At 38.1% G+C, this 19,594-nt stretch overlaps 1 protein-coding gene across 5 annotated transcripts in view; it reads left to right on the top strand.

The window, feature by feature from the left end:
* Nucleotides 1-478: 478 nt before the first annotated feature.
* Nucleotides 479-19,594, top strand: part of SYT14 (synaptotagmin 14) — a 104,865-nt gene continuing 85,749 nt past the window's right edge. For all 5 annotated transcript variants that reach the window (XR_010070240.1, XM_063328539.1, XM_063328538.1 and 2 more), the window contains exons 1-2: nt 479-579; nt 13,485-13,532. Coding sequence is in view for 4 of the 5 variants with exons in the window: in XM_063328539.1 (XP_063184609.1) it covers nt 567-579; nt 13,485-13,532 (61 nt within the window). In the remaining variant the exon portion in view is untranslated. The remainder of the gene's footprint in view (nt 580-13,484; nt 13,533-19,594) is intronic.

Genomic DNA, 19,594 nt, shown 5'->3' with positions numbered 1-19,594 from the left:
AGAGCGATAAGGTCTCCCCTCAGATTCCTTTTCTCCAGGCTGAACAACCCCAGTTTCCTCAGCCGCTCCTCATGAGGCTTGTGCTCAAGACCCTTCACCAGCTTCCTTGCCCTTCTCTGGACACACTCCAGGATCTCAATGTCTTTTGTCTAGCGAGGGGCCCAAAACGACTGAAACCAGTGTTTTAATCGCTTTGTTTTCTCTTTCAACCAACAGCTTTGGGAAGAAACCCCACGAAATGGAACCATGGAAGGCGGTGAGATCTTCTGTTGACGGATATCACCATTTCCCCCCCACCCCAAACCCGGGAGCTGCCAAGGATGAACCTCCCCAGAGCACCCCCAGCCTCTGAGGGACCCCTCAACGGCCGTCCCGCGCGCGCGCAGGGCGGTGGCGGGGGGGGGGGCGGAGTCACGCGCGCCGGCACGCTCCGCCCCGCCCCGCCTCGCCTCTCCCCACCGCCCCCGCCCGGCCCGGCCCCGCGCGGCGCTCCCGTCTCGCGGCCGCGGCGCCCGCCAGCGCCTCTCCTGCCTGCGCGCCGCTTGGTACGGCCCAGCGCGGGGATCATGGCGATTGATGGTAAGTAGGCCAATAACGGGCTCCTCTCGCCCCGACCCGCTTCCCCAGCCCCCTCCTCTCCCTCTCCTCCTTCTCCCTTCTCCCCCCCCACCCCCCCGAGCACGGGGAGGGGGAGGGCTCCCACCGCGGCGTGAGGTGGGGGGCGCACCGAAGCCGAGCGGTGCCCGGAGCCGGGCTGAGGAGGGAGGGCGGGGGCAAGGGGGCGCCTCCTCTCCTCCGCCCCCCCACCCCCTCAACTCCCCACCCCCCCCGCAACTCCCCCCCCCCGGGGGCTGCAGCCGAGGGGCTGTTTCGTGCGTGGGGGAGAGGTGAGTGTCGGCGCTCCCTCCTCCCGTCTCCATGCCGGAGAGCCGGGAAGGGGTAAATAATCCCTGGCACGGTGGCCGGCATCCTTCCTCTCCCTCCTGCTCCGCCGCTTCCACCAGGGATGCTGGGCGTGCGGCTGTGGGCGCCGCGGCGGGGACCCGGGGAGGACGGAGCCATCCTCTCGGTGCCGTGAGCCGCCCTTGCTCCGGTGGGGAGGCGGGGGCGGGCGGCTCCCCCCGGGGCCGGCGGTGGTGCCGGAGCTGTGCCGGTGCCGGAGCTGTGCCGGTGCAGCCCGCCACCGGCTCCGAGACCGCTGGGGCGAGGGTCTGTCTCGCAACAACCCGCACCCTGGGTGTAAATGCCGGTTGCCGAAGGTGCGCAGCCTTCTCTGTCCTCCCCGGAGAGACTTTGCCAACTGCTTTGAAACTCGTTGTCCCTCCTGGCCCTTGAAGTCTCTGAAAACTGATTTCCCCAGGTGAGGGAGGATCCCTGCTCTCTGCAGGTTGCCCAGCTGCCGCCGAGAGCTAACAGCCTGTGTAGAAGCTGGTGTCCGCAGATCTTTCTAGTCATCACTTAAAAACAACAACAACAACAACAACAAGGGAGTGAGATGTACTAGACACTTGTTGGGTTTGTTTGGAGATGATCGTCTTAAAAGGCAGGACTTACGAGCTTTGTTTCGAAACCTTTCCGCTCGATTCTGAGAGTAATTTTCCACCTTCTTAAAAATCCTTAAAAAAAAAATAAAAGAAATCACAGAACTTTATTTCCAGCAAAAGAAGGTCTTAAGGTATATGCTGCTTCCTCACCTGTGATGTTTCTTTCTGAAAGCATCTGTTGTTATAACTGAAGGAATCTAGGAAAACAGTGAGGGAGGGAAAACCAAACTGTTCTTGTTTGTTTTGCGTGTGGGATGCTTCTGTGCTGTCAGTTTCCTTGAATTAGTAATTCAGGCCTCTGTAAGGAGAAGTAGCACTGCACAGGCAAAGCTGCATGTTCACCCTGTCTTGGAAGCTATGCACACCAGGAGTCTAAGTTGGCCAGCTTTAAGTTGGCTAGGTTCTTTTCTGCTGAAAAGCCCTCTTAATATTATCAAGAAGATAGCAAAAATTTCTGCTGGGTCTGCACTTTTTACATAACTCAAGCTCAGAAAAGAAGATTGTCAGTCCTTCAAAATCTGGCTCTGTTTTCATTTTAGGCTGCGTTATCCCAGAAATCTGTGAGAATTTGTTAGATTGCAAAATGTGGAATTCATGTTTAATATATTCAGAGGAGTTAGAATATTACTTCTGAAAAGTTAAAGCAAATACTCATGAATGGATTAAGCAATCTAGCCTTTGAAAAGAATGCAACACTTCTCATTAGGGCCAGACTTCAGAAATAGCCCAACTGTCTTGTAAACGCTTATGTGAAATTGCCAAAATGGGACTTATGCTCTTGAGAAAATTGGGTGCATAGTTCACAGTTAAGTGTCAGGCAGAATAAAAAAAAAATCCAATCATTTAAGTGATCTGCTATGTTTTGATTTAGTACTCTCCCTGAAGACAGAAAATGCAATGTATTTTTCTGCTGTAGCCTGTAGCAGGCATGCAGCATCTCCTCTTTGTTTTCAACCGAATAGCTGATTGCTGTAGATTTGTTAGTAGGTGTTACAATTGTTATTCCTCATTTTGGTGTTCTCTCCCTCCTGTCTGTGCAACAGTACCTTGCCTTGACTGTTTAGCAGTACCGTTTCCTGGTCAGCAGTGTTAAAAAAACATGAGTTTGATTTGGGTGAATACAGACTCTTGAAGTCAGGATCAAACTACAGGACTTGTAGTCTAAGGTGTCAAAATACAGAATTTACATTGTGTCCAAGTAAATTTGTAAATAGGGAAAATACTTTGCTCATTTTTAAAGACACTACCGTTGTCCAGATTTTTTTTGGTAAAGGCATTGGAAATAAGCAAGACTGAAAACTTTTGATTGAAAAATAAACATAAAATAGTTCAAAGCTCCTTCAAAGCAGGGCATATGTAGTTATACGTGAAGAGTGCACAAAATTAAAAGAGTTCAAATTAAAATAGGATTTGTTAGCTGCAAGAAATTAAGTGCTTTTGGCTGTTCTTAAAAATCGGTAAGTACCGTTTCCAGTGTCACTTTGTCAGCATACCAATTTACATGGATTCTAACACTAAACCCCAAAGTTTTTGGAAAAGTGACGCTTTTTGTATCAAGTGTCATAGAGAACCTGGGAGCCATTGACCATGGCCAATGACTGTTCTCATTTTGGTCAGTGACAACGCTTTTTTACTTTTTTCCATTATGATCACTGACAGACTTTTAAAAGACAAGTATTCTTCATGGGACCAAGTTCAAAGCCCTAATTTGGTGATTGTGGGAACAATTACATCATTTTCTTTAGAAAGTTAATGTCATGTTAAAACATATCCTTAATTTCTTTGTAAAGACATCAGGTATATAGTTTGCATAGGTCAGGTAATCTCAGATTTGCTAGGGAACAGCAGAGGGCAAGCAAATTGGAAAAGTTTTAGCTCAAATGAGATTAAAGACTTGTATTTACAGTTCTTATTTCTATGTATTTCTCTCCCAAAACAAAATTAGTGTTAGTATTAAGTAGGAGCTCTATTTTAAGATGCGATATTATTTATTGGTTAATAGTTCCACTTTTTCATAGGGAAAGGTTAAATTAATCTAATATGGAGAGTATCAGGACATGGAGGATGGCAAATATGGTAGAGAGTAAAGCCAAACTGAAAGCAGTAGTAAGCCCAGACTGGTAGGCAGTCTGTGATTAAGATCCTCTCACCTGCAGCTGCCTGGGCATGGGGTTTTGTGGCAGTTTGCTGGGATTGGAGAGAGAGTTGAGGATTCACTTCAGAGAATCCTTCAGCATCACCATGGTAATATTCCTCATGGCAGCATTAATTTGGTTTCTTTATGCTGCTTTTCCTCTTTTGAGCGATAGCAAAACTTTGTCACCATTGGACCTTTGAGGTCTGAGTGAGGAGGTAGCGATGGAAATCACATTGCAATTGCATGGAGGAGGGAAAAGAAATGTAAAGGTTGCAGTGGGATGCTTTGTAACCTAAGGCGGAATTCCATATATTGCATATCCTCATCCTACTTTTACCAGGTTTTTGGACTGCACTTGAACATGCTGTAACATCATATAGGCTATACAAAAATGTACGTTTCTCAGGGAGGGGAACGCATTTAGAGACGAACCTTTCAGACTGAGTTAATTCTTTTTGAATTTAAACTCTTTCCTATGGTTTCCATTGTGAGGAGTTTAGTGTTAAGAACTGAGAAGTATTAAAGAGAATAATGAGCCATACAGGTAAAAGGAATGTAGTAGAGAAGAAAGAATTTGCAGGGTGGTGCTGTCATCTACTAAGTTATTGCTAGAGGAATGAGGCTAATGAACATAACTTCCCATATTTTCCTCCTGTGATCCTACCAGGGTAACACATGCCCTTCCTGATGTTGTATACCAAGGTCCTCCTCGTGTATCTAGGTGTTTGAAAACCTTTCGTTTTGTCCCTGCATCTCCCGAGTGTCTCTGAAGTGTCCCGAGTTCTCCAGTGTTTCTGACAAGATTGTCCTCCCTCTCTTTCCTCATCTGCCAGCTGTTTGGTTGGGAGCAGGCAGCTGCATCTGCATGTGCTGTGCGTGGATTTATTGGCTGGTTGACTGTCCCTGTGTTTTGTGTCTGTATTGTATTTGACTGCTGATTTTTTTATGAAACATAGAATCCTAGAAGTATTAAGTTCTTAAAACTTTCTGTCAATTTTGCCTTCAATTAACCAGTGAATTTGTAAGCAATAGAAGGATGGGGCAGGAAATTGAACTGTTTCATTATATAACCCTCATTGCCTTGTGAAACAAAGATGAAAATTACTGAATGAACCTACTTTTTGTTTATGGGTATGAGAAGAGAGAGGATTTAGAACACTGCGTCCTATAGGTTATATGAAAACTATGTCTAGCTGCAAATATCCAGAATGCAGAAAGGAAACAGAAGAGCAATGAGCTGTGTGCAGTTCTTAGGTATTATATGTGTGGCTCATAGGTTGAATCTGGCCTAGGGAACAGCTTTGTCTTGACTTCCAAGTTATCTGGGATATTCAAGCGTCTCTACAGTGTATACTATTAGGGTGTAAGATGACACAGAGATCCTCAAGTTAGCGCTGACCTGAATTGGCTGTAGTGCTTCTGAGTCCAGGTTGGTGCAGCTAGGGCAGGGGTTGAGCAGCAGCAGCGGTATTAAATAAAGCCTAAATGTAAGAAGCTGTATTTTGTACTTAGGTCCACATTTAAACGTTTGTTAAACGTTTAACAAATGCCCACATTTATTAAATGTGAGCTGGATCAAATGTCAGGATATCAGATTTGATCAGCCACACACAGTCTGTTTAGTGCTGTCTTATGCTCATTCGCTATCTGTAGTGGAAACTATTCAGCGAGTGTTACTCGGTATTAGGTTTTTTTATTGTCATTGTAAGGAGGATTCTCTGCATTATTTGCTGATGACAGTAAAACCTTGTGCCACATGCAAAATTACTGATTTCTTGGTTGAATTTGTGTTACATCATCATCACTGTAGTGTTACACATCTATTGAAATAAAGAAAGCCATTAGGTGTCTATTGCCTTTTAGGTAATAGAGTGGGCTACCTTTTAAAAAAAACACAAAAAATCAAACCTCTAACGCTTTACAGACTTCTTTTTGACAAGTTCCTTGTGGGCTGAGGTGAAACTATCATACTGGATACAAGAACAGTTGATATGTGAGTGAAATTCTTCTTGAATTCTGTTTGTTTTTAATGCTTAGCACTTTTGCAAATTGTAACTCTTGGCATTTGAGATGGGCATGCAGGAAAGCAAACACACAGTCACTGCCTGATTGGAAATGTTAGCTTATATTACTGCCCATCGAAATACAGGGGAACTGAAAGAGAGGAAGAAGTCTTGCTGTCTTCTGGAGAACTTTCAACTACTTTAACCATTAGGTCATATTTTCTCTTCACATTATTCCCAGCCTGATTCAATTGCAGTCTTCCAGCTTTTGTAATGAATGATGTGAGGGATCCACAGATGATACTCTCAGGCTTTTTCCTGAGTATTTTCAGGTTTTGGACTGCATAAAGCAAAGGTACTATATTGTATATAAAACTAAATGTGAGATTGAAGTGCGCATTTAAAGTCAGCATTTAATCCTTACACTTGCTAATTTTTGAGTGTTTAGCTCTTGGTGGGAGATCTTCCCTGATTTCTGTGTAAACCTGTCTCTAGAGTGACATGGAGAAACTTTAGATTTGTTTTGAAAGTTAACTGTAAGGCAGCAAATGAGTGTTTAGTTTGTGAACTAATAGGTCACATTCAGCGGAGGAACATGTTCTTTGATGAGAAAAGTGGTACGTTCAGTATGTTTGACACACATCTTACAGGTATTTTTTTTTACTATTTTTTTTTGCTAAATTAGGCAGTTTGCCTACTACCTGGCATCTTTTGAAGTATAATTTCTTGTAGTAATTTCCCTTTGTATCACAAACTTACTGTTTTATCTGAACTATGAGAAATACATTTAGTGGTACTATTTCTGTGAGCATATTTTTCTCACAATTTCTTTGAGTAACTAAAATTATTAAAACGTACACTTTTAAAATAAATTATACATGGAAGTCCATAGATCATTAATCATTTTTAAAAAAGAGAAATATTTCTTGGCTTACTTTCTGTTGTGAAACTTTGGTCTAGAGTGGTGATTCAGTGGTGTTACCTAAAAACTGTAAGCATTAGCTAAAAGTCATTCTAATATTTTATGCCTTTTTTGCTATCCACTTTTGTTGTTGACCTCTTTCTTTTTATTTCCAGAACACTTGATAGCAGTGTACATTGCTTGACAATGTATATTTAATCTTGTCACTTGCAGTGAAGTAACAATTCTTCTTGTAGCTGCTGGTTCTCTTTCTGTTCTTATTTAAAAATTATCCACAGATTTTATATCAGGTCAGACTTGAACCATTTATACTTAATGTTTCTGTTGCTAGTTATATTTACTGTATCTCTTCATTTCCACTAGTAAGACTTATCTGACGAGGTATTTAAATGAGAACAAGGTAAAATAAAGAACTTACTAGTCTTTTTAAAGTGGTAATTATATTTCAGTTGTCAGAAGAGTAGGGAAAAGAGAAGTGTCTTATCATTCTGGGTAGAAAGGAAGCTGAGATAATACTAGTTTCATGATGGGGGAGAAGGTCCCTGAGAACCTCTCTACTTTATGACATAGTCAGCTTAGAAAATCTGTGCTATCTCCATTTCTTTTTGGCTTCTGTACATCCATGGAGATGCTTCCATTTATTTCTGTGTGGGTAGGATCAGATGCAAAATTTGCTTGAGAAATGGAAATGGCTATTCTATTTTTGATTATTTGTCACTGATTGCTAACTCCTTGATCAGTGTCGTGGTTTCTGTTGATTAGAAATGTAATTAAAAATGTAAATATTTTCCGTGTGAAAAAAGTTTTAATGTTTGTTACTGCTTTTAAGGTCAGATGATAACAACAAACTAAATATTCTTAACTTAGGACAGGTAGATGACCCTATTTTTAGGCTAAGAAATTAATAGATAGCAGTCATTTTAAATGATGCTAGCAGAGGAGATAGTCTTTGCAGTAGGAGTTTGTATTATAAAACCAGAATGCTGATTTCTAACTTTTCCTCTTGAAAACATCTGGTCTTGAACATGTCTGCTACTAATTTAATCCAATACTTATTTCTCTTATTAGTGGATTGGACAGTAAATAATTGTTCTTTATTTACCTGCTTACGTCCACCATCTGTTGTGTCTTTTTTTTTTTTCAGGTCCAAGAGCCTTAGTCTATTAAATCACTCCTCATATGGAAACCATTCACATTTTATCCATTTTTATTGACTTTTTTTGTCTTTCTCTCTGACCTCTGTGATTCTATTTTATTCTTTTAAGTGGTACGACAGGGGAGACCAAAACTGCACAAAATACACAACATGTGGGCACGTAATAAGTATATAGAATAGCAAATTTGGTTTTTTTTTAACTTGCTGTCTCTTTTCTAATAAATTCAAACATTTGCTTTTTGACTACTTACAAGTGTTCAACTTTAAACATTTCATTTTTTACATATGTAATATTATTTGTAGACCAAAATTGTAAAGAGAGTACTAAAGGAATGCAGTGGTGATTTTATACCATAGGTGAGGATGGGCTAATGATTGTTTGTAACCTTTTTAGGAAAAATACCATACCGATACCAGCTGAAGAGTTGCTGTTCTGTGAATGTCTTTTCAGCTTTGTTTGTTGCCCTTTACAGTTATCTGTCTGTTCATCTAAAACCAGATTCTTCCTTAAAATCAGTTCATGGCATGAGGCAATTTTTCAAGGAGTAGTTTTGTTGGTATATGCGAGCCAGAACACTTTAATTATAGTTGTCTTTTAGAATAAGTTTGTACATATTGTTCATAAGTTACATGAAACAGCTTAGCATAAGAATGGGTTTCCTAAGTGTCTTGTATTCATAGTGAAAGCATTAGTATTTCCACAAGCTTCAGACATGTTAACGTTAACAGTGGGGTAGGCTTTTTCACTTGTATCCCATAACATAGTTTCTGCACCATAACACCTCTGTTTTATGCATTTTCTGCACAGCACTGTTGTTTGCTTCTCGTTTGACAGTCCTGCCTGCTCGAGGCAGGTGGCCAGCCTTACCTGTGATCTGTAGATTGACTATGACTGTGTCTGATATGGGGTCACAGAGCAGGAGTGAAGGAGCTCTGCTGAAATGCATGTCCCTTGCCATTGCCGTGTGTGGGCAGCAGCTACTCCTCTGTAATGTGACAAGATGGGTCTCAAGGGCTGCAATGAGGGCTGTGTCCCTCACCCTTCACCCTGCCTTACTTAACCTCTGTGGCATTGTCATTCTGCACTGGAATTTCACGGATTTGTCAAGGGAGAAAATAGTTGTCTTAATGTTGAATAAGATGTTAAGTGGATGTTTGTTGAATGTAGTCCAAACTTAGGAAAATGCTAATTAAAATATAGTACTCAGCAGGAAAGTAATTTATCATATAAAAAGTATGTCCCAAGTTACACCTGATGAGAAAGACTTCTGTGATACAGCGTAATGTTCTGCTACAGCTACTAACATGGATTTGTTGCTGAACTGAAGAGTGATGTATTTTATACGCAGTACGCTAAGTTGCACCACAGTATTGATGCTGGAACTGAGACTGTGTGACACATTTGTTGAAGGGGTGGAATGCACCCTCGCTGAGTTTGTGGGTGATGCCAGATAGGGGAGCAGTTAATGTGCTGGAGAGCAGGGCTGCTATCTGGCAGGTGCTCAGCAAGCTGAAAGAATTGGCTGAAGGGAACCACATGAACTTCAACAAGGACAAAGGAAAAGTCCAAGCCCATGCAGCCCTACAAGCTGTGGACAGACTGGGCAGGAGCAGCTTGGCACAAAAGAACCTGAGGGTCCTGCTTAAGAGCAAGTTGAATGTGGACCAGCCACGTGCCTCTGACCCTGTATCTGGCTGTGTTAACCCAGTATGAGAGAGACTCACAAACTGGAGAGACTCCAGCAAAGTGCTGCTAAGATGATGTGGGAACTGGAGTACATGGCCTATGAGGAGAGGCTTGGAAATATGTTTGTGTAGTCTGGGGAAACCTGAAGGGGACTCCTATTGCAGCCTTTCACTGCAGAACAGGGTCCAAGAAATGGAGATGAGTTCGTCAGGTGCACAATGAAAGTACATGAGGCAATGCGTGTGAGCTACATCAAGGGAAATCTTCCTGACAAGGAAGAAATGCTCACAGTGAGAGGTGACACCTTCCCTGCCTTCCCCTCACAACTGGTTGTGCCTGGAGAGGTCATGGAACCTTGGTCCTTGCAGAACTTGGTTGGTTGAGGCCCAGAGGAACCTCCTGTAAAGGTGTTCCTGCTCTGAAGTCTCTAACTCTAAGAGCGCCAACGTTGTTCCCAGCCTAAATCACACTATGATAATACCTGTGTTAAATTTCCTGGTCAATTATTTTCAGCACCTAGTAGTGGAATTTCATCCAAAGTCCAAACATAGAACTTTGAATTTTGAGTTGTACTAGTTTTAGAAAGAGATGAAATTTTACAATGTAATCAGTGCAAAATTTAGGTGGTGCATTGTCTTCTTTGATGTACAACTTTTCATCTTTTTGGTGTAATAATCATCTTGGCAAACAGAGACGTGGAATACAAAATCTCTTTCTTAAATTGAGAAAATTAAACTTCATGAGGTGTTTCAGCTGCCTCTAAAACATCTGGCCATTCTGTTTGTGCTAAATGTTTGAATGATTTAGATTTTAGGGCCACAAGGTGGTCCTTCTTGCTCAAGAAAATTCAAATGTTTTGTCAAAGTTGCAATTCTAGTATTACTTCATCTTTTGTTGTTTCTCATTTTATTTCCGTTGTCTGAAATTATGAAAAGATTTATGTCCTCAGGTGGGTTTTTTGTATTCTCAGATTGCATTTTGGACAAAGTATTATGTAGTTTTATATGCAAACTCACTTAAAACTTTAAACTGCTAAATAGGAGATCATGTACATGGTCAGGATGAAATAGAATTAATAATAATTTGTATCTAAATCAAACTTAAATTTTATTTAACTATAAAACTATGGTGACCTACCACTATATTAAAATCAATTAATTTAAACTACTGTTTAAAGACTGTAAAATTTAAGAGGGTCATACCACTGAACCTTTGGGATTTGTGGGCTAACCGTCACAAAACCAGTCTTTCCAGGATGAAATGCTAAATTAGCAGTTGACATCTTGCTGTCATGCAAAATGTTTTCATATTTTCAGATTCGTTTCTTTCAATGACTCTGCTATTCAAAGCTGAGAGGCTTCTTGGGAGTTGGAAAGACAGGAAAACTTGTTTTCATTTGTTAATCTGTGAGTAAAAGCAAGGTGTTCGATAGACTATTAGCTCCACTGTTTTGAAGAGCACTAGGGAAAAGAAGAATCTGCCCATGCCACTTGAGGATAATATTTCATGGGTTTATTAAATTGGTTAATTTAAAATAAAAGATGTTTTCTGCAACTTTATTTTCAAAGCATGTAGGTCACTTGATGTATTTTTATTTAAGTTGATTTCCATCCAAAAGCAGTTTGGAAAAAGAGTAGTACATTAATCACCTATTAAATAAGAAATATCCTTCATCATTTTTTAACAAAATAAAAAGGAAAAAATTAAAAGCCTGAATTAATGCATGTTAAATTGTATAATTTTATTATGTAACCTTGTGGTCAATAAAAAGTAACATCGGGATTAATGTAAAGGCTTTATTTAGTGGAACACCATCATATTTCAGCATCTAAGCAATTGAAAAAAGATTCCTTTCTTTAGAAAACAATAGGTAGCAATGCAAAATCCAAACCTAATGTTAGTATTTTTATGGTGAGATTTCAAGCTGGTTCATTTCATTGAGGGCAGTATATAATTAAAATCTAATGCTGCTCACTGTTCTTCTCTCAATTGTTTCTAGGTGAATTTTTAACTGTCTAGCATCCTGTGTAATGAAAAATTCCTTTATTTTTTTTCAGTGATTTTTATTCTTTCTTCACCGATGAATTTAAGTCTACTGGGGGAAGAAAATCGAGGGAGAAGAGTTTCAGTCATGCTTTTAGTTTTTCTTTTGTAGCCTGAAGATGATTACGATGACTTTAAAGAAGATTGTAGCCTTCTCCCAAAGTTTGTTTTTTTTAAAATGCCTTGTTGCAAAACCAGATTATTTTTTTTTACATAGCTTTTGTTATGTTTTCCTTCCAAAATGTTTTCTGAATGAAAACAGTATTGGACAACTTCTAGAATGCACTGAAAAGAGTGAGTTGTTATATTGCTATTGTTACTGGGTTTTGTGATGGGAATGACTATACAGAACTCATGGGATCATCAGACTCACTGATACTTGATTTCCCATTCAAGAGTGTCTTTGAGGCTTGTATTTCACACTACTGAATATGAAAAAAAGTATGTTGACATAAAATGAGGATTCTTTTTAACTTCATACCTCACAGACATTTAATTTTATTTTAGAATAGTTATGTTTTACTCCATTTTTTTTGAACCCCTTTTATCCTTTTTTACTCTAATATATGCATTTCCTACAGTTATTTCTTTAAAATGTAAATTCAACCACAAATACAGGTATCTTCTTAAAACTTTTACACCACCATCTATTAATGTTACTAATTATGAGTTTTAAATATTACTTGATATTATATCATAATATCCTTTATTATATGGTATAATTCCTTTATTATGGAATGAAGGAGAGTAGTAAGTGCTATAAAATGTATTTCCACATTTTTGAGATGGAAATAATTTTGTTATCTAAAGCTCGTTTTAGAGTGTTGTGAAGTGTTTGAAACCCTGTAGTGATTAATGCATATGGAATAGATGTTTTGTGAATTTTTGGAACTGTCTGTGTTGTATTTTCATGTGGTTGCAGAGAACTGGGTATGAAAACCTAGGCACGTCCCTTCAGTTCTGTGTTCATATACATGCAGTCTTTTGTTGTCAGTGGAAAAAGGCTTAGTGGGCATTAGGATATGGTTAAGATAGGCCATAGCTTCATGTAGCTTAGAATTTTAAGGTTTGATTGTGGGGTGTGTCATTCCAAAATATATTAATTTAAAAGAGAAGAGGATCATGAATACTGCAACTATATTCAATGTAAAGTAATCATAATAAACAAATAATCAACTCTTTCAATAATTTCTAGAGACCATTAAAAGAATGTCTTCAACAGCCTGTAACTGCCCGTTCCTCCATCTATAAGGCTTAGCAATAGCTTGTTTCGTGTCCTGTATCACGCCTTCCTCTTTCAGCATAGTTGACTGAATGTATTCTCCTTCCTTTGAGGATTCCTTCATTGTCCTCACTAGGTATATTATGTGTTGGTGTTTTGTTTATTCCTGTAATTCTAACATTAAAATTTTTTTTTATTATGAAAATGTAAAGTAAAGCTTAATATTTCTAGCAGCAATTTTGTTATTCTCATATAAATGTCTCAAATTCTGGACAGCTTTTTTTTTTTTATTTAATTAAAAAAAACGCTTAAGGAGAAATTCCAGGTAAACCCAGCCTTTAGTAAGAGACTTTCTCTTTTTTTACCATGGAAGATAATCATAATGTTATTTTGGCATTCTATTATGTAACAAATATTTTTGATATTTTCAGAATTCTGTAGATGGTAGTACCCTCAGGAAATTATGTTTTATACTTGGAAAATATTGGTGTGGCTTCAGTTAATTTGCTTGCATTTGTAATTTTATCTGTATAAATTCTATTTACAACTTTTCAAACTACACCATCATTAGCAATATTAAGCCAAAGGTTCATTTATTGTTTTCTCCAAAGGATATCATGTATAAATTGAAAACTTGTTAAATCAATCTTTTGCATTTTTATAAAATGACATGGTTTTACAGCTTTTTCATTTACGCTGTTTATAAGCCATATTAAGAAGCCAAATAAATTTTATTTGTTAATATTTTCTAATGATTTATTTCTACATAGGTGGAGAACGAACTTGCGGTGTACATGAGCTAATCTGCATTAGAAAAGGTAAGCAATGATTTGTGAAAGTTTTGTAGTCACAACTTCTTAGCTTGTGAATAATACTGGTGAGAAATCTGCTACATTTTTTGTATCTTAGTGTTGCGTCTTTGTGTTGCAAAATCTTTGATGTTGACAAAGTGAATGAAGAAAAAAAAAGAAAAAAATGTGAAATTCAAAAATAAAATTTGAATTTTCTCATGAAGGAAAAATGTGCTCTTCCAATATTCATTGAGTTACATGGAAGTTGTTAATGTTGTTCAGCTGTGGTAGGAAACCACAAAAAACTTCAGTCTTTGCCTTGTCCAGATATTTGTAGGATCATTTGTTTTTTAGTAGTAATAGAAATTTGTGAGGGCATTTTAAACAACTGATGTAATGGACTGGTAATCTCTGCCTGTGTTTTCAGCTGAGACCATAATGACTCAAACTTCTTTGAAAACAACCATATCATAATGAAACCAGTAATTGATAGAGCAAAAAACAGAGCTGTGCTCAAGAGAGGATTTTATAGGTTTAAGGCTCAGTTACAGTAACTGAAGTTGGAGTTTGACAGTACAGCTCAGTTGATGTGAGTAGATACAGTTCTGTTTTCTGTCCCCTTTGCCAGCGCTGTGCTCCTTTCTGCGGTATTGCTGTTGAATCCCCGTGTTCTGATCTGAAAGCTAATCTTAACCAAAAAAAAAAAGTTTCTTCAAGGATTAGTTCCTTGCATTGACTCACCGTTAGGTCAGAAAAGTCACAATGCTTTCAAGAGGAAAGGAGTATGAAAGTGTGGCAGGAGAGGAGAAGGGCTGCGTGACTCTTTCGACAACTAAGTGTTAGACTGTAGACTGGCTTAATAGTATTGTCCAACCACATCATACTTGGTAGGAAGAAATTTTGTTTGGCCTCTGAATAGAGCTTAGTTTGCATTGCATTCACTTAAAGGGGCTTAAGGAAAATTAGGGTTTTTTTGAGACATTTACTTAATATCTCCTAACCTCAGAATTAAGTCTACTGGTTAAGGTGAAAAATTTCTTTATGGTCACAAGTTCTCTTTTCCAAATATCTGTTAACAGAATAATTGAGTGTTGTGTGTCGCTTGACAGTGTTATAATTAAAAATAGTTTTCTGCTTTTTTAAACTGTGAATCATTTCATTCTTTCATTCATATCAATTCATATTGATATGAATCATTTCATGAATGAAATGATTCTCACTTTAAAGAAGCAAAAATTAATTAAAAAAATTAAAATTTTAATAATTTTAGTAATTGAAGTTACTTAAAATTACTAAACTAAATTTAGTAATTAAAAAGAAAAAAGTAACACAATTTTTATTACTTCTTTCTCATTTGGGGGAAGGTTACTTTTTCCTTTTTATGTTTTGGTGGTGTTTTTTTATTAGTTGTTTTTCTTTTTTTAAACTTCTTTATTGCTGTCTCTGTTTTTCCATTGATGGATAAGTCAGTACACACAGTGCCCTGTATTCCTTCTGTAATAGGCTCTGGTTTTGTTTCTGAATTATGAAGCTCATTGGAAGTTCAGGAAGCCTACTGATAAACTTTTAAAATCTATTATAATCTTGCTAATCCCTATTTATTTCAGGGTACTGTAATGATTTTAAGAAAAACAATTTTTCTATGTTATTGGAGGCAGTGCTGTATGGTTCCTAATGTTATCTCTGGGAAGCTAGTTTGAAAAGACAAGCATTTATTTTAAGGTTCTGTGTTATGTTTGAACATTAGATTCTAAGCTCTGTTTGTTATTGATATGATATTATAAACATATTTTTTTTAATAACAGTTGCATGGAACCTGTGTTTTAGCACTGGCGGTTATAAATTATCCTAAGGATAAGTGTGATTAAAAGAGAACTATCTTCTTAGTGCCATTTATATGTGCAATATGCTGGGTTCCTTTTTTCCTCATATGAGTTTCCATGTGTATTCTAAGCGTGTGTGCCCCTATGCCCAGCCACGTTAACTGACAAATTTCTCCTTGTAGTGTGTGGAGTGGGTGCATCCTGTTCTGTCCTCTCTCCCTACTTGAGGTGTGCATATAAAGCAGAAGGTGCTTGCCACCATACTACAAATCTTCCAGTCATCTAGTGTTTTGGTTACTTTAAGACTACATCATCTCCTATGCATTCAAGATGCTTTTATTGTCTGACTAACGGCCAGGCTCTTAAGAATTACTTTATTTGCCAGTTGTCCAGGCCTGCTTGTTTGCCAGGATCAGAGTACATGCTTATATATTGACCTCCTCAGAATAGGAAGGCCTTTCCAAGCTGAGAATTTCTGTCTGCCAGCAGTCTGGAGATGGTCGAATCAGACCTTCTAGCTCTTCCTTAATGCCACTGGGTACTCATTTCAAGCTTCTGCGGGATGGATTTGAAAAGTTTTGTGGCATAGAGGTCTTCCCCTTCACCATCGCTTGGCTGTGCTGTGAAAGCCAAGCCTCTTTTGGTCCGTGAGCTCACTGTGGATGACTGATGGACAAATGAAGTATTCACATTGACACATGGATAATTCCCTCTGGTCTTGTCTGGTGCAATGTGAGTTTGCGCTGTCCCCCTCTCCTTTTCCATTGTGTGACTGTTGTACCAGGGGAGTACAACCTGGCACTCCTAGCGTTCATTCACTCGTTTTTATGGAATGCTGTCTATGAGGCTTTGAGAGTTGGTGCAGTGTTTGACAAAATGGCTTTGCGTTTGCTATTTGCCTGAAAGCCTCTGGTGCTTTCTGCCAGGTGACGATAGGTAACTGCAACTGCCAGGTGACTGTATTGAGTACCCTTGTGGAACCTCTGAAAGAAAGATTAGTAGTAAATAGCTAGTGTAAGCACCTAGAGTTCTTGGAGATGTCCAGTGTACGTTTGTGCTTTGCTTGTCTGTCCATCTTTCTCATAGTCCTTCCAAGTACGTTGTTGTGGAGAAGCAACTAATACAATAAACAGCGATGTTCCATCTTATTTGTCCTGTACTGAATAGGGAACAGGGAAAAGCAAGCATGTGTCTTCTATGAATAATGCAAAGGAAAACTTTCCGCTTTCAAGTGATGGAGTGTAATTAGAATTTATATGGGGATTATAAGACTTGAAGAACACCTGTTGCTGGGGATTAATTTTTTTTTCTGGTTAGCAAAGTAACACATTCCTGAATTGTCTTTTTCTTGCCTGCCCATTCCTTTTTTGCTAGGATAATAGGGACCTTGGGGTATTGGATGATGAAATGTGGAAAGGGAACAGAAAGGTCTGCAAGGCTATGTGTGACCACACACCATTTAGCTCGAATTATTTAATGAAGAGTTCTTACCTATATATGAAGGCATAACTGTAAAAACAAGCCCCAAAGCTTAAAAAGGAAATGTCTGCTCTAAGAATACTCAGCTGTTACAATGAAAATAATGTGAAACCTCACTTTTCATTTTTTTGAAGTTCGGCATATCTCAAAATAGCCAAAACCCTGGAGGGTTTTTTTAAGTTCATTATAGTCAGTTTTCTAGGTACTCCAGGCTGCAGTACTTGGACTGCCAACAGCAGTTGCGTTCTCATTTAAAACAGTTGCATTCTCATTTAAAAGCGTCATTAAAGGATCTTTGATGTTAACGATGCTTCCAGTGGAATAAATAAAACGAGTTTGGTTTGTAGATTTATTTTTAGCTTTCTAAGACTCAAAGATTTGCAAGTACCAGTTATAATGCTAAATGAACACCTGAGATTATCGGTATTCTAGTGTAAATGTGATACTGATACAGTATCGATACAGAACTCAAATTTGCGAACCAGAGATGTAGGAATTGAGTAGCACTGGGCCTGCTCCCATGTCACGTAATGTTGTTACAACTTTACAGTGGCCCAAGACATACTGTGGTGGGTCAACTTGTAGTCTGCACTGGAAGGTTTACAGTACTTGTATAGTGTTTTGCTTGTTCGGTTTCTTCTTAGCAGATTCATGTATTTTTGAGAAGAATCTACAAAGAGCTGATCAGGAGTAGGAGTAAGAAAACTTGACAGGCTTTTCTGGAAAGCCTTAAAAACTAATTTGTATGTGTTTTTACATAGTGGCTTCTTCTAAATGCATAAATATGGGGGGGCGGGGCATGTGTCTTGAGAATGTGCATATATTGTGGCAGTTTATATAACATCTAATAGCTGCAAAATACAGAACAAGTCACTTTCCAGCTATAAAAAAAAATGGAAGAAGTGTGATAAGTTATTACAGAAGTTTGTTAGTACAGCACTGAAATTTGTGACTCCTGTGTTTAACATAGCTAAGTGGTCGAACTGTTTGAGTCGTTTTGTATTTAGTCATTGCTGAATACTGGAAATTGGAGAAAGGAAAAAGATATTTTTGCTTTTATTATAAATGAACTTCTTGTTTTCTTCTATTATTTAATGCGAGTTTATTTTATGTAGACACACACATTCAAATGCTTACTTCTTGTCTGACAATACAAATTGAAGACTTGGCTAAGGAGAGTCCTGCTTAGTTTAGTTAGTAGTGACTGTGTCGTTTCATTCAGTCACTTAGGATTCTTGACAGCAGAAGAAGGTAACAGGGTTTTTCTTAAATTACTCAGTTAAAGATTTGCCATTTTGCTGACTGTTTTCCTAATACAGATGTTTTTGAGAGAGTCATGAGAGTTACGTTAAGTTGTTCCTTCGGTTATTTGCTATGGACTTAAAAGAATTTAGGGAACCGAAGATCAGACTTCAGAAAAATGTATCTCTTTTGTCTGTGTAGTGCACTGTAGCTAGGCTGCTAGTCTAACTTGGAATTGGCTGTTGCTAGATGTACTAATATTTTAATTAAGGCTGTTTTCAGGTTCTGTTTGTACAGACCAGACAGACTTGTGATAAGTGTTTACAATATTGAGCTGTAACTGAAGAAGAACCCTGTGTAATATATTCTGATATGTATAATGCTCACTGTGTGATATAGAAGTGACATAAAAGCAGAAAATGCTTGGCCATCTTAGTTTTAGGTTTCTTTCACCTTTCATTGCTCCTTTGTATATTTTTGAAGTAATGCAAAGTGATACTTCTAACTCAGCAATGTATTTTGTATTTAATTCATGGAAATGTAGATTGAGTATCTGGGTAAGGTCTGGGTTGCACAGATTTTTAAAAATTATTTTTAAGCCCCTTTTTCTTTTGCAAGATGTTCTCTTCTATTGTCACGGCAGTCTCGCAAACAAAGGAAATTATTCAGCAAACTGCCATTGTGACTAATAATGGAACAGAAGTGCTCTTTAATATGCAAAAGAAAGAAGTTGCAAAAAGATAACGTCTTTGGCTGACAATGAATAATGTCACTTTTAATAATAATTTTGAAAAGATAAGAAGGTATGAATTTTTGTTTTGTCAGAAGTATATTTTAACTAGAACGATGTCCTCTTTAATGTTCTGGTCAACTGTACTTATGCATTTGCACTTATCTGAATGTTAAGTTGCCAACTTCATTTAATTCAAACAAAAAAAATATTCATGAGTTTCATTTTACAAGTAGAAACATTGTTTTATTGAAAGTTAACTGCATCTGATATTCGAGTTATGTTACAGTTTTTGTGATAGTCTGCACTAAGTAAGTGCCTCTGAAAAAGAAGCAAAATAATTTTTCCGCTTTCTCTCTGCCGTCATTCTGTTCGTAGAACTTCTTGTTCTTCATCATGAGAAAGGTGATACTGCAGATGGTAACAAATGTCTTTAAATGAGGTAACCTCACATTAATGTAAAACATTGTAAATATATGTTGTTTCTACTCATTTAAGGGTTCAGATGTGGACAGTACAAAGTAAAATGCATATTCTCTTTTTACAGAGATAGGAATAAAACCTCTTAATTAAAAAGTAAACACAAAGCTACTTTTATAATATATGCAGAAAATAGTAATTAATCTGTTCATAATCGTGCACTAGTTAATTTAAAATAGACAAATAAGTATTTTTGTCCAGGCTGGAAGAAATTTATGTCCTTTATCCCATGAACACTAAACTTAATAGATCTGTGAGATATTATAAAAGCATGGCTACGTATTAAAAAATGAAAGTAATAATGTTAGAATTAACAACTTCAGAATATATGTTAA

The sequence above is a fragment of the Chroicocephalus ridibundus genome, chromosome 3, assembly GCF_963924245.1.
Source record: "Chroicocephalus ridibundus chromosome 3, bChrRid1.1, whole genome shotgun sequence".
Classification (NCBI taxonomy): Eukaryota; Metazoa; Chordata; class Aves; order Charadriiformes; family Laridae; genus Chroicocephalus; species Chroicocephalus ridibundus.
This window is presented reverse-complemented; position numbering and strand designations above follow the sequence as displayed.